This window comes from Vipera ursinii, assembly GCF_947247035.1.
Source record: "Vipera ursinii genome assembly, chromosome: 5".
NCBI lineage: Eukaryota > Metazoa > Chordata > Lepidosauria > Squamata > Viperidae > Vipera > Vipera ursinii.
Genome location: NC_139518.1, coordinates 71,701,828 through 71,715,548, shown reverse-complemented (window position 1 = coordinate 71,715,548; position 13,721 = coordinate 71,701,828). Strand labels below are relative to the sequence as shown.

At 40.3% G+C, this 13,721-nt stretch overlaps 1 protein-coding gene across 1 annotated transcript; it reads left to right on the top strand.

Annotated features, from left to right (window-relative positions):
• Positions 1-10,446, top strand: RBP4 (retinol binding protein 4; the record flags this gene model as incomplete). Its single annotated transcript, XM_083363319.1, has 6 exons — positions 1-132; positions 3,191-3,340; positions 5,764-5,900; positions 6,283-6,389; positions 8,394-8,606; positions 10,433-10,446. The coding sequence occupies 6 exons, from the start codon at positions 1-3 to the stop codon at positions 10,444-10,446; spliced, it is 753 nt and encodes a 250-aa protein (XP_083219445.1).
• Between the last annotated feature and the right edge of the window lie 3,275 nt (positions 10,447-13,721).

Below are 13,721 nucleotides of genomic sequence, written 5' to 3'. Positions count from 1 at the left end.
ATGGCAGCCACGCCCTCCACCTGTGCCCCACAGTATCATCTGTGTGCGACAGGGTGTGAGGGCAGAGTCTGGTCCCTGCTGTCTGGCTGCCATGTCCTTGGCTGTGCTGCTCCATGTGGGCTGCGCCAGGGGGTGAGTCTCTGAGGGTGACTCTCCTCTGGGGGGGCTGCTGGTGAGGAGGGGGGCATGGGGGGAGGCAGGTCGGGGCAATGGCACGTGTGCCCACAGAGAGGGCTCTGAGTGCTGCCTCTGGCATGCATGCCATAGATTCGCCACCACTGGCATAGATTCTTACTTGTTGCTCAGGTAGAAATACTTTGGCAAGCTTCAAACATTATGGTATATATGTTGTGCCTACCCCAGGGTTTTGCTAGAAACTGCAGTAATGTCTAATCCAGTGCTTCTCAATTTTGGCAATTTGAAATATGTGTGGACTTCAATTCCCAGAATCCACACACCCCTGTCATGCTGATCTAATGCATCATGATGTCATTGCACAATGTCCTCAACTTACGACAGTTCATTTAGTGACCAAAGTTACCTCAGCACTAAAAACAGTGACTTATGACCATTTTTCACACAACCGTTGCCGCTTCCCTATGACCATGTGATCAAAATTCGGACGCTTGGCAACTGACTCATATTTATGACGGCTGCAGTGTCCCGGAGTCATGTGATCCCTTTTTGAGACCTTCTGACAAGCAAAATCAATGGGAAAGCCAGATTCACTTAACAACCATGTCACTAACTTAACAACTGCAGTGATTCACTTAACAATTGAAAGGTTGTAAAATGGGGTAAATTTCACTTTATGGTCTCACTTAGCAATAGAAATTTTGGGCTCAATTGTGGTTGTAATTCGAGGACTACCTGTGTATAATGTGTCAGTGACATCTTGGTATCACAATTTGCATCAGTTACTTCCCTGCCCAACTTTCCCATCAACCCAATATGGATGTCCATAAAGTGGCTGGGAAAAATTTGGGGATGAAAACCCCAGCTGCTCAGACTTCCTTCGAAACACAAGATGGGGAGCAAACAAATTTGATAATAAAAAAAAAATGGAAGTGTCCTGGATTTGGGATTTCCTGGAGGAACTACTGAATTATTGAATGTGAAATATTTTGAACATAAAAAAAGATTTATTAATGCCATAAAAGGTAAAGGTAAAGGTTCCCCCGCACATGCGTGCTAGTCGTTTCCGACTCTAGGGGCCGGTGCTCATCTCCGTTTCGAAGCCGAAGAGTCAGCGCTTGTCCGAGGACGTCTCCGTGGTCATGTGGCCGGCATGACTAGACGCCAAAGGCACACGGAACGCTGTTACCTTCCCACCGTAGTGGTCCCTATTTTTCTACTTGCATTTTTACGTGCTTTCGAACTGCTGGGTTGGCAGAAGCTGGGACGAGTGACAGGTGCTCACTCTGCTACACGGCACTCGGGATTCAACCCGCCAAACTGCCAACTTCAATTTCTATAATAACTTATTTGGTAGATATCTGTATTGATACGACTGCTTCATTTGTACCCTATATATAGATGGAAGATGGAGTCTCAAAAATCCATCATTCTCCATCTTGTTGCTGATACATCTTATGTGAAAGGCAGCTCATCCCCAAGAAGACCACCTTCTGCTCTGTCTCACAGTCACATATAAAACACCTATTCCCCCCCCCTTTTTTTTTAAAAAAGATAACTAGGCCTGCTCATGGGGTTGGGAACCAATCCAATCACCATCCTGTAGCAAAAGATATTGCCGTACAATGGATATTGGGTCTTCTTTCCTACCACAATTCTATTTTTTTTTTAAAAAAATCTTTTAACATTCAGAAAGGCCCGAAGGATCAATGACAACGCTGAATGAATGAGAATCCTTTTTGCCAGCAATATCATGAAGTGTTTCTAACCATGCCCAAATGAGCATGAAAACAAGGAGAGTTCTCAGAGACACTTGCAGCCATCACTGGTAATGGTGTTTAAGGCCCTACATGGCATGGGTCCAGAGTACCTTAGGGAACACCTGCTGCCGGCATCAACTTCCCTTCGCCCTGTGCGTTCCCACAGAGAGGGCCTCCTCAGGGTGCCACCGATCAGAGAATGTCGATTGGTGGCCCCCAGGGGGAGGTCCTTCTCTGTGGGTATGGAATCGGTTACCGGTTGAGCTCCGGATGGCGCCCGATCTTCGCTCCTTCCGTCGCGATCTAAAGACATTCTTATTTGAACAAGCCGGCCTGGCCTGATGGGGGATGGGGGGGGTTGTATTGTTATTTTAATATTTGTATTTACTGTTTTTAGTGGGCATATATTTAATCCTTTTTAACTTTTGTATCTCTGTATTTTTTATGCTTGCCCTGTTCACCGCCCTGAGTCCTCCGGGAGAAGGGCGGTATATAAATAAAATTATTATTATTATTATTATTATTATTATTATTATTATTATTATTATTATTATTATTATTATCATCATCATCATCATCATCATCATCATCATTATTATCATTATTATTATTATTATTATTAACAACAAGCCCTTGTCTGAACCATAACCAGAGCTGGCTGGGTGAGTCTTGCTTTCTTGACTTGGCTTTTACTCAAATGGTGTTACATAAACCGGAGGGACCCCTGTTGTTCTAGAATCCAAAGAAGAGTGTGTGTGGCTGGGGATCAAAGATCATGGCTGTCACTGCTGTTTGCTTCCCCAGCCTCCTGCTGCAGAGTTATGCAAGATCTTTGTTAGGACAGCTTGGCCAGCAGCTGGAGTTAATCTAACGCCTGGTCTCTGCTTGCTTCCCCCTCCCAATTCTGCTGCATGGGAGGGGGCTTACCAAAGAACTGCTTCACCAACCTCACCCAAGGTTATTAAAGCTCCTGTCCCCTTCCTGTTTGCTTTAGAACTTAGCTGCTGGGTCTGCGTTTCTCTTCCACAGACAAGTAACTTCTTTAATTATTGGAGCCTCTTTCTCTGGGGATTATGATATACAGAAGATGACCTCAAAAGGCCCCAGTACTACCCTGATTCAGAAAGATGATTTTAGAAGAATTCTAGTACCCTACTTAGGGGGCTTCATAAGATTTATCCTTTCATCTGCCATACGCCTAATAGAGTCTGTTCTTCATCTTTCCTTCAGGTTATTCTGGACGCTCTTCCTTTTCTTCCCCATTATGATTGGTACGTATTTGATTTTTGTTGCAGGCACAAAGGAGCAAGATGTCTTGTAGGAATCCAGATCTTGCCTGGTTGATGCTAGTGGGGTTCTTGGCATTTTTGGATAGCAGATGTCAAGCTCAGCGGGACTGCCAAGTGAGCAGCTTCACAGTACAGGAAAACTTCGATAGACATCGAGTAAGTATCCCGCCCTCATCTTTTCCTTTCTCTAGATATTCTAGTTTGCTCCCCTACAGCCCATTCCTGCTGGTTTTTTTTTCTTTTTTGCTGCTCCCACTTTCCAAAATCTTCCCCAGTTACACGAAAGAATCTTAGCTGTCTGCAGAGTAAGCCTGATAGAGTAGGGCTAGTCTAGAGAAAAGAAGGGTTAGAGGTGACATGATAGCAGTGTTCCAGTATTTGAGGGGCTGCCCCAAAGAAGAGAGGGCCATCTTATTTTTCAAAGCACCAGAGGGCAGGACAAGAAACAATGGATGGAAACTAATCAAAGAGGGAAGCAACCTGGAATTAAGGAGAAGCTTTCTAATAGTAAGAGCAATTAACTAACTTGCCTTCAGAAATTGTGGGTGCTTCATCACTGGAATTTTTAAAGAAGAAACAGCCGCTTACTTGTCTGAAATGGTATAGGTCTCCTGCGTGAGCAGGGCTTTTGACTAGAAGACCTTAATTTCCTGCCCTAACCCATGGGATTCTGAATGTGGCTGAACTACAATTTTGTGCAGTCTGAAACCATTTAGAGGGACAAAGAATCTCTATCTTTGAATTCATAACCATACCTAAATATAACTCTACTGCTTCTTGGGTTGCCAAATGTAAAAAACAGTAAAATCCTTTAGGCAGGTGGTGTAATCTTCAAGGTCATGTGTTCTACTGCTGCTAAATGGATAAGAGTATTAACATTGCGTGAAGCTAATTCGTGGTTATCTCTCTTTGAAACAGAGAAAGGCAGTTAGTTGTGTTCATTGCTCGGCAAACTGTTCTTCCCATTTATTTTCAGAAATAAATTTCAAAGGGTGTCAGTCTCTTAAAGAAATCACATTTGTGAATTGTGTTACATGTGTTTACATTTCAAATAGCAACAGTAACTTGGTTTTACCCGAATTTCCTTCTTGGGATTATGGTTTCTCTAAGACAGCCTATGTATGTAGATATTTCACCTGTATGTAAACTCCAAGTGAGTCATCTTCTATTATAAAGGCTAGATCCCAGGTTTTCTTATTGACAGACTGAGACAAGGAGAAGAGAATTGGCACCACTTCCTCATCCAAATCATTCATGTGTTAATCCCAGAAGGTTCAGTTATCTAACCCAGTTTATCTCTGCTTTATCCGTGCTAGAGATGACAGGAAAAGGAAAAGCTTTCTAGGTCACTTCCAATGGATAGCAATTGTTTTTGATACTGATCTTAATTTTGGCTTGACTTCAACGATACAGTCTTTACTCTTACATTTTGTAATGGGCCTTTTCAATGCTGTAAGCTGCCTTGAGCATTGTATAAAGGTGTTGGATGCATTCTAACAAATCAGTAAAAATAAAATAGAGAGACAAGTTACTTTATATGCAGAAGAGCACATTTCATGAAATATAAGGCACAGATCTTTAGGACTCTGAAAGGCAACAGGCATCAAACATTTTAGACTTCCTTTTCTAAGATTGCAGAGAATACTTCAACTTTGATTTTTCTGGGAAAGACAAATCTGACATTGGATGTTTCTTACTAGCAGGCAACTTTCCCTATCGCTTTTCGTGGTGTAGTAAGGAAATCAAAATTAGATATGTAAGGAAAAGGTATGGAAATGCCGGATCTAGTGTTTTCCTTTATTATTGGCTCATAATCAGTGGATAATCTGTGTCATCCCTGGAATGGTATATATTTATACCTTCCCATTGGTTTCATAATAACGTAGGAACTATCTGGTAAATAAAACAAAGGTTAATTATTAAGTTTTGCAGAGTTATTGCATTTGATTCACCCCTCTTTCAAAGGAATAGAATAGAATAGAACAGAATAGAATAGAATAGAATAGAATAGAATAGAATAGAATAGAATAGAATAGAATAGAATAGAATAGAATAGAATAGAATAGAATAGAATTCTTTATTGGCCAAATGTGATTAGACACACAAGAAATTTGTCTCTGATGCGTAAGCTCTCAGTGTACATACAACTGGTATGGCTTATATAATAGATACACAAGATACAACAAGTGATAAATCATAGATACTAATAGGAGAAGGTAGTAGGAAAGGAAAGAAGAGAAGATGAGAAGGATAATATCAATAGAGCCCTACTACATGGGTAATCTTTAGGCCTATAATCAGAAGTATGGCTTGTAAGTGGCACTCACCAACTTAATCTGGAATGTTATTTTAAGCAAAATTAGCTGAGAATCAAAGTTTGTTTAGTTTCGCTCAGAATGTTTTGGGGTTTCTTGAAATATTGAAGACTGGAATTTCATTTTTGTTACAAATGTTAATGACAGATGAACATGGCTGCAATGGAAACTTTCTTCATTGGCATTTCATTTCCTCATATTTGCATTGCATTTCCTCATATAGACAGGTCTGCTAAGGAGTTTTTTCCCCCCTCTTTTTGGCAGTATGCTGGCTCCTGGTATGCCATAGCCAAGAAAGACCCAGAAGGACTGTTTCTTCAGGATAATGTGGTGGCCAACTTTTTTTTGGATGAGAATGATAAAATGACTGCCACTGCCAGAGGCCGAGTTGAGCTCTTTGGGTGAGTCTTGAGATCCAGCTTCCTTCACAGAAGGTCCAGTCGTATCATTAGGGAGGATCAGGTTGCTCTCTTAGCTACCTCGGGGCATCAAACTGGTAGGTTTTAGAACGTATTACTATTGCAATAAGGAAGGACAAGGCAGGGGAGACAATCCAGTGGTGATGGCGGTGTTAGTTTCCGCCTTAGGCCAAAAAATCATGTTTGGCCTTGATTATTAAACACTTTGACTTGTGTTGGTAGGTGCAACACAAGAACTAAAATGGCTGTTACTCAAGTCAGAAAAATCATGCGATCCAGCCTATTATAGTTTTTGCCTCTCTTCCACCTGCTTACCTTCTTTTATTCCTTGATGGACCTTAAATCCATCTCTCCTTCTTTTCAGTAACTGGAACATGTGTGCTGATATGATTGGCACTTTCACCGAGACAGAGGACCCTGCCAAGTTTAAAATGAAATATTGGGGTGTGGCCTCATATCTCCAGAAAGGAAGTGAGTATACCAGGAAGAGAGCTTGCTACTCAGAGCCCTGGCTACCTTGGACTGCTCAAAGTCCAAAATTCAATACATCTGGAAAGTGCCAGGTTTATTTTATTTTATTTTAATCCCATTTATTTTAATATTTATTTTAATATTTTAATATTTTAATCCCTTCTCCGAAGACTCAGGGCGGCTTACAATTTAAGCACAAACCAATGTGCTTAGCAATAGCCTTCATTCTATGTATATGCCTGCTTTAGGGCTTTCCCCCCCAAGCGGCATTATTACAAAGTCAGCTTATTGCCCCCAACAGTCTGGGTCCTCATTTTACCTACCTGGGAAGGATGGAAGGCTGAGTCAACCTTGAGCCTGGTGGGACTCGAACCTGCACTAATTGCAGGCAACTGGTGTTACTTAAGGAGGCATTAGCATTAGCCCACATTAGCCCACTGCTCCACCAAGGCGGGGGGGGAGGGGAAAGTTATGATCTAGTCCAGGGGTAGGCAACCTCGGCTCTTTTATGACTCATGGACTTCAACTCCCAGATTTCCTGAGCCAGCATGGCTTGCTCAGGAATTCTGGGAGTTGTAGTCCATGAGTCACAAAAGAGCCAAGGTTGCCTACTCCTGACCTAGTCTCCTTTACTTTGTGAAGAGATGTTGGTCAAATCTATAAGCATTAAATACAGTAGATGAAAGCAGAAGAAAATCTCCTACGCCTGCCCACAGAAGCTCCAGCTAAATTTAAGGAAGTTGCTCAGAATAGACTGACATACCATTTGAACCATTTTGTTACTTACGTTGCTGAAAACCTGGTTTTAGCGATCCCTTGAAGTCTTCAGAAAAGGCAGATGGAATTGCCTGCTTTTTTCAGTTTTTTCTCTCTCTCTAGAAATCATCAGATATTACTGGCTATTTGTCTCCAGGTTTTTTTTTCATCTCCACCTTCAAAAGATATTTAACCTTTGGTCTGCCACGATATCACAACATTTTGCTTCCTAAAAGTTCTGGAGTCCAAAGACTGGTATCCTTGTCTGGTCATGTTAAACACTGAATTTGGTGCATCCTCTGCATTGTATCTTATCAAAAGCTGGCTCCAGTCTTTTAGAACGGAAGCTGATAGAAGTTCTTTCCCCTCTTAAAGTTATTTGATAACTTGAAAGATAATGTGCTCCTAGTGTTGATTCCTATGTAAATTTCAGGACTTTTATCACTTAAGCCTGTCCATTCCACGGATGTTAAACTTTTGGCTTCTTCAGCACAAAAAGCACCATTAGCAACTTTTCTGAAAACCATTCTCCCTGTTGTGTTCACCAGGTTGACTTGCCATTTGGCTCTGAAATAATGTTTCAAAATCTAATTTCTATTCATAATTTTTCTACATACAGCATTAACATGTATGCGAGCAACTAAATTGCCTGTGCATTTAAACATTTCAGAATGAGTTTTGAATAACTGGCATTCTCTAATACCAAAATAAATCTCCTATCTGATAAAGTTCAGTGCCTGAGCAGCAGTGCTTTTTACATTATTAAGCAGATGCCTACGAAATAAGTTTTGCTCAAGAAGAAAGAGTTTTAAAGTGAGTGACAGTGGATTAATATGTGATGATGAACTAATAGGCTTGGTGGAATTAAAAAAAAATGCAGGTAATCCTCATCTTATAACTATTTGTTTAGTGACCATTCAAAGTTACAACAGCACTGAAAAAAGTGATTTGCAACCAGTCCTCTCACTTAAAAATATCATAGCATCCCCACAATTACATGATCAAAATTTGGGAGCTTGGCGACCAGCATGAACATACAACAGTTACAGCATCTTGGGGTCTTGTGAAACATTATTAATTTGGACTTAACTGCAGCAATTCACTTAACAATCCTGGCAAAAAAGGTCACAAAATCAGGCATGATTCAATAACCACCTTGCTTAGCATCATAAATTCTGGTCCCAATTGTCCTATATGTTGAGGTCTACATATAAAGTGATACTGAATTTTCACTATGCTTTATCCTAGATGATGATCACTGGGTTATGGCCACGGATTACGATACATATGCTCTACACTACTCCTGCCGTAATATTACTGAAGATGGGACTTGTGGTGATAGCTACTCGTTTTTGTTTTCCCGGACTCTAGATGGGCTAACACCTGAAGCACAAAAAATTGTCAGGCAAAAGCAGGTGGAACTCTGCCTAGACAAGCAATACAGGCGTATTGTACATAATGGTAAGGAATATTTTATTAGAATTTACAGGAAATCTGGCTAAGGACAGGATAGAACAGGGGTAGGCAACCAAGCTGGCTCAGGAATTCTGGGAGTTGAAGTCCACAAGTCATAAAAGAGCCAAGGTTGCCTACCCCTGGGATAGAATAAGAACAAGAAAGGTGCTCATTCTAATGGGGTTAGAATTCTTAGTGGCACACAGATGCCACAATCACCTTAAGATCCTTGATGAAAACAGGGCCTGTCTTCCAGACAGATTATGGAAGAAAATAGCACTCTGAGTGAAAGATGGAGAATACATTACATTATGTATCTCCTTGAATGGGCAAAAATTAAGTTCCTAATATATTTGTCTAGATCAGTGTTTCTCAACATCACCCAACCTTTGAGTTGCATGGACTTCAACTCCCAGAATTCACCAGGCAACATCTTAAAAGTTGTGAGGTTGGGAAATACTGGTCTGGATCATCATATGCCTTAAGACTAGCTTTCACCAATCTGATACATTGGGGCTATTACTCTTAGAATTTCTAACCAGTACGCCTTTGTGGCTGGGAAATTTGTAGGTCCAACATAAGTTACATCTGCCTCAAGTTATATTCATGGCAAACCCTAATACATAAAGTTTAAGAGGTGCATCTGATGAAATGATCAGATTTGAGGAGTAGATCACACTAGAAACAAATTTATAAACCTACTTATCCATCCTGAATGCCATTGTTTCATACAAGGTTCCAGACAGTTGCTGTGATCTCAGGTCTACCTAGGCCAAAATCTCAGGGGACCAGGGAGAAGGAATTGGAAGGCAAACTGGGCATGAGAAGACTCATGAAAGGGATAAAAGAAAACTTGGCCATGAGTTAAACACCAGGTTTTTTTTTTAATAAATGATGGAATTGAAAAAAGGAGGCCTAGAGGGATTTCTGCTATCCCATATTAATTCAACATTTACCAGTTTTCTCAAATATGATTTACATCCTTTCCTCTCCAGTCCTTTTGCAAATAGAGGCAATCTGGCTTGTTAATTTAAATTTGGGTTATTCTCCCTTTTTGTTAGGAAATCTCTTCCTGAAGGTCTGCAACCCACGGAATATCTGTTTTTCCATCTTGAAATTCATGTCTTTTCCCCACTTCCTTAGTTCAGTTAACATTATAGCAGCTGTCATTATAGCCATTCACACAATATCACCCATCCTGAAAAAAGCTTTAACATATTACACATGGACGGTTTGTCTATTCCAGTATTTCTCAGACTTGTCAGTTTTAAGATGTATGTATTATTCTTTGTGAAGGGACGCAGTGGCTCAGTGGGTTAGGACGCTAAGCTTGTCGATCAGAAGGTCGGCAGTTTGGCGGGTCAAATCCTGAGTGCCGCGTAACAGAGTGAGCGCCTGTTACTCGTCCCAGCTTCTGCCAACCTAGCAGTTCGAAAGCACGTAAAAATGCAAGTAGAAAAATAGGGACCACTACGGTGAGAAGGTAACAGTGTTCCGTGCGCCTTTGGTGTCTAGTCATGCCAGCCACATGACCACGGAGACGTCCTCGGACAAGCGCTGGCTCTTCGGCTTTGAAACGGAGATGAGCACCGGCCCCTAGAGTTGGAAACATCTAGCACGCATGTACGGGGGAACCTTTACCTTTACTATTATTCTTTGAGTCATCAAGAATGAAATTAAAGACATTCACAGTCTGGTAATTTAGCAGGAAGGTTTGTACACATCTGCAGCTGTGGAAACTTACTATACCATATTAAATCAAACCAGTTCCCTTTATTTTGTAATGCATTCTGGGAATTTTAGCATATTTTCTTTCTCTTTTTCTTTCTTAGGATACTGCGGGTAAAGACAACATACTCTATGGAAAGCAGGAAAGCATATTCTCGATAGTTAAAAAAGATTTTAAAATGTACTGTTTTGAGAGACGTCCTTCATTTCATTTCAATTAATTCATGAATTCATTTGGATTTTTAAGTATACTGAATTACATCGTTTATCCTTTCGCTGGTTAATAAACTAAAATCAGTGCAATAGCACCATGACTGTGTTGTGAATGTGTATTTATGCATTTGGGGTATAGAACTAGCGTGTTGTATTTGCAGTGATTAAAAATTATAAATCTAAACTTTCAGTGCTAATTATGTGTTGTGTCCTTTCTCATTCTACAAATGATCCACAAATATTAATGTGCTGGCAGAATTTCATCTCATGGGCAGGGAAAGTATATCCTCATCTTGACCAACTGCACTACTTTTCTTGAGGAAGGAGAAGCTGAAGCATAAAAGTATTATTGCAATTTGTGCACGTTGTATCTTTTCTCAAGATACATGTCCATTTTTCTCGAAGGTACGCTATTGAGTATTTTATATTTTTCATACATTTTAGACGAACATGATTTGTCAGGGTCCTTTGATCTACAATAGGAACATGAGAAGCTCCCTCCCACTGAGTCAGATGGTAGACCAGGGGTCTTCAAACTTGGCCCTTTTATGACTTGTGGACTTCAACTCCCAGAATTCCTCAGCCAGCATGCCTGGGCCAAGTCATACAAGGGCCAAATTTGAGGACCCCTGTGCTAGACCAAAGAAATCTTCAGAAGCCATTGGTTTTTACATTTTTTTACACTGCCTTTATGATTATTATTTTAATATAAAGAACTTAAGGTGATGAACGTACAAAATATTCTTTCCTCCTCCTATGTTTCCCACAAGAACCAGCTTTCTTAGATTCCTGTGACTAACAGAGATCTGCCAAATCTAGGGCTCATATTCAGCCATAAAGACCAAGAGGCAAAGTCTAATGAGACGGAGGAATTTGCTTTTAAACTGGGAATTTCAAATGAATATTCATCAGAATCAAATCTATCTGCTTATGATTCTAAGAGTGAGGATGCTAGCTAAATACACATGTATAATTTTAAGTCAGGGATAATTAATCTGTTCTTTCTACTGGTGTATAGGGACGTGGTGGCTCAGTGGGTTAGGATGCTGAGCTTGTCCATCAGAAGATCAGTAGTTTGGCGGGTCGAATCCCAAGTGCCGCGTAACAGAGTGAGCGCCTGTTACTCGTCCCAGCTTCTGCCAACCTAGCAATTAGAAAGCACGTAAAAATGCAAGTAGAAAAATAGGGATCACTACGGTGGGAATGTAACAGCGTTCCGTACCCCTTTGGCGTCTAGTCATGCTGGCCACATGACCATGGAGACGTCCTCGGACAAGCGCTGGCTCTTCGGCTTTGAAACGGAGATGAGCACCGGCCCCTAGAGTTGGAAACGACTAGCACGCATGTGCGGGGGAACCTTTACCTTTACCTTCTACTGGTGCAGGTTTTCACAGCTGGTGTCAAGCAAATGATGAGATTTGGGACTGAATGGCCACGGTCTTAACATTTGACTGGTGTCTGTGGCTGGCATCTTCAGAGGCAGAGTGAGAGATTTTGTTGCGTACTTCGCAGCAGCTCACAGAAAACTAAACACAGAACACCGACTGGGTAATTGTGTTTGAAGCTTGTAAACTGATCTCTGGTTGGTCCATGTCACAGGAGTCTTAAGAAAGCTGGTTCTTGATTGATTTCTCTTCTAGATAGACTTCTCAATAGTTCATTTTAAAGAAACTCCAAGAGAATTGGTTCCTGATTGGCCTTTGAACCAGCCTGCTATTAGTCCCTACAAAGTAGACCAATAAAAAGTTCCTTTGAACAAAGAATCAATGAGCAGCCTGGGTCAAGGGCAGAGCCAGGGCTTTTTTTCTCATAGAACTCTCAGAACTGCGTTCCAGCACCTTTTTTGCAAAAAAAAAACCAACAAACTAACTAACAACCCAGCTCCCTTATTGGTTTTCCTAAGCCTATTGCAGGGCTAGCAATCTTGGCTCTTTTTTATGACTCATAGACTTCAACTCCCAGAATTCCTGAGCCAACCATGCTGAGGGGAAAGGGAGAGGTTTCCAAGCTGAGCCATGCTGGCTCAGGAATTCTGGGAGTTGAAGTCCTTGAGTCATAAAAAAGAGCCAAGATTGCTAGCCTGCACTAGGAGGAGGTCGTTAAAATTATTTACAGGATTACTTCTTTAGGAACTAAACTTTTAGAATCTAAAACAGCTAATTCAGAAAAGCCAACAGGAAAGAACCTCACATTTTTCATCTGCTTCTGTCTTTTGGAAGGTAAAATTAGATAACAAAATAATATATTTCTTATGTTAACATCTCTGCAATGAAATCAAAAGTAACAGGAAAGAAATGAGAAACATTTCTCTCAATGTAATATGTCTAATTTAGCTGATTCTAGAAAAAATAGTATCTTTTGTACACTCTTGAAAACTATTTTGAATCTAAACAATTCTTAAGAATGAAATATTCTTAATTTGGACTTTACTTTTACTGTTTGGGCTGTTGTGTGTTTTGAAAAATAGATTATTTAGAATCTAGTTATGTTGCACTTCAGTCTTTAAATAATTAACCTAGTATATACATAACAATATATGATGTTTTCCCTGGTGAGCTTAACATCAATAACAACATTTATTAAAAAGGCTAAAATAATTTCTGGGGGTATTATCTGTATAGTAAAACTTTGGACAAGCAGTGATCATGTTACATATGTGCATAAGCGTAGTCAGTAGCATATGCCTTTTTAAAAATATCAAACATGCAAAGAAAGAAAAATAAGTCCAAAATATCTGTATTACATCCAGAAATGCCAACTTTCTAACCAATATTTCTCATGCATAACTATGGCACCCTAAGGATACCTGCATACATGCAAATGTTTCTCTGGGATCAGTAACGCAGCAGGGATTGCTTTTTCCTTCCAGTAACATATACCTAAAACCAGTTTATTGCATTTGGCAATTTTACTAAAAAAATCTCATTCATTTAATTTGAAATCAAGTGAAAAATTGATTTAAATTATTTTATTAAAACAAATTAATGGCAATTCTTTTATAAAAAGTTGCCTCAAACAAAATGAGTTTGACATCCCTGCTCTAGATAGTTGAATGCTCCAAAATAAATTCTAGACCAGGCCTGTACATGCAGCCTACCAAGCACCCTTGGACAGAGCACAGACTTTTTCTTTTTAAGTAATAAAATCACCACCACTGCCCTGAAAGTCATGTGGCCTAGT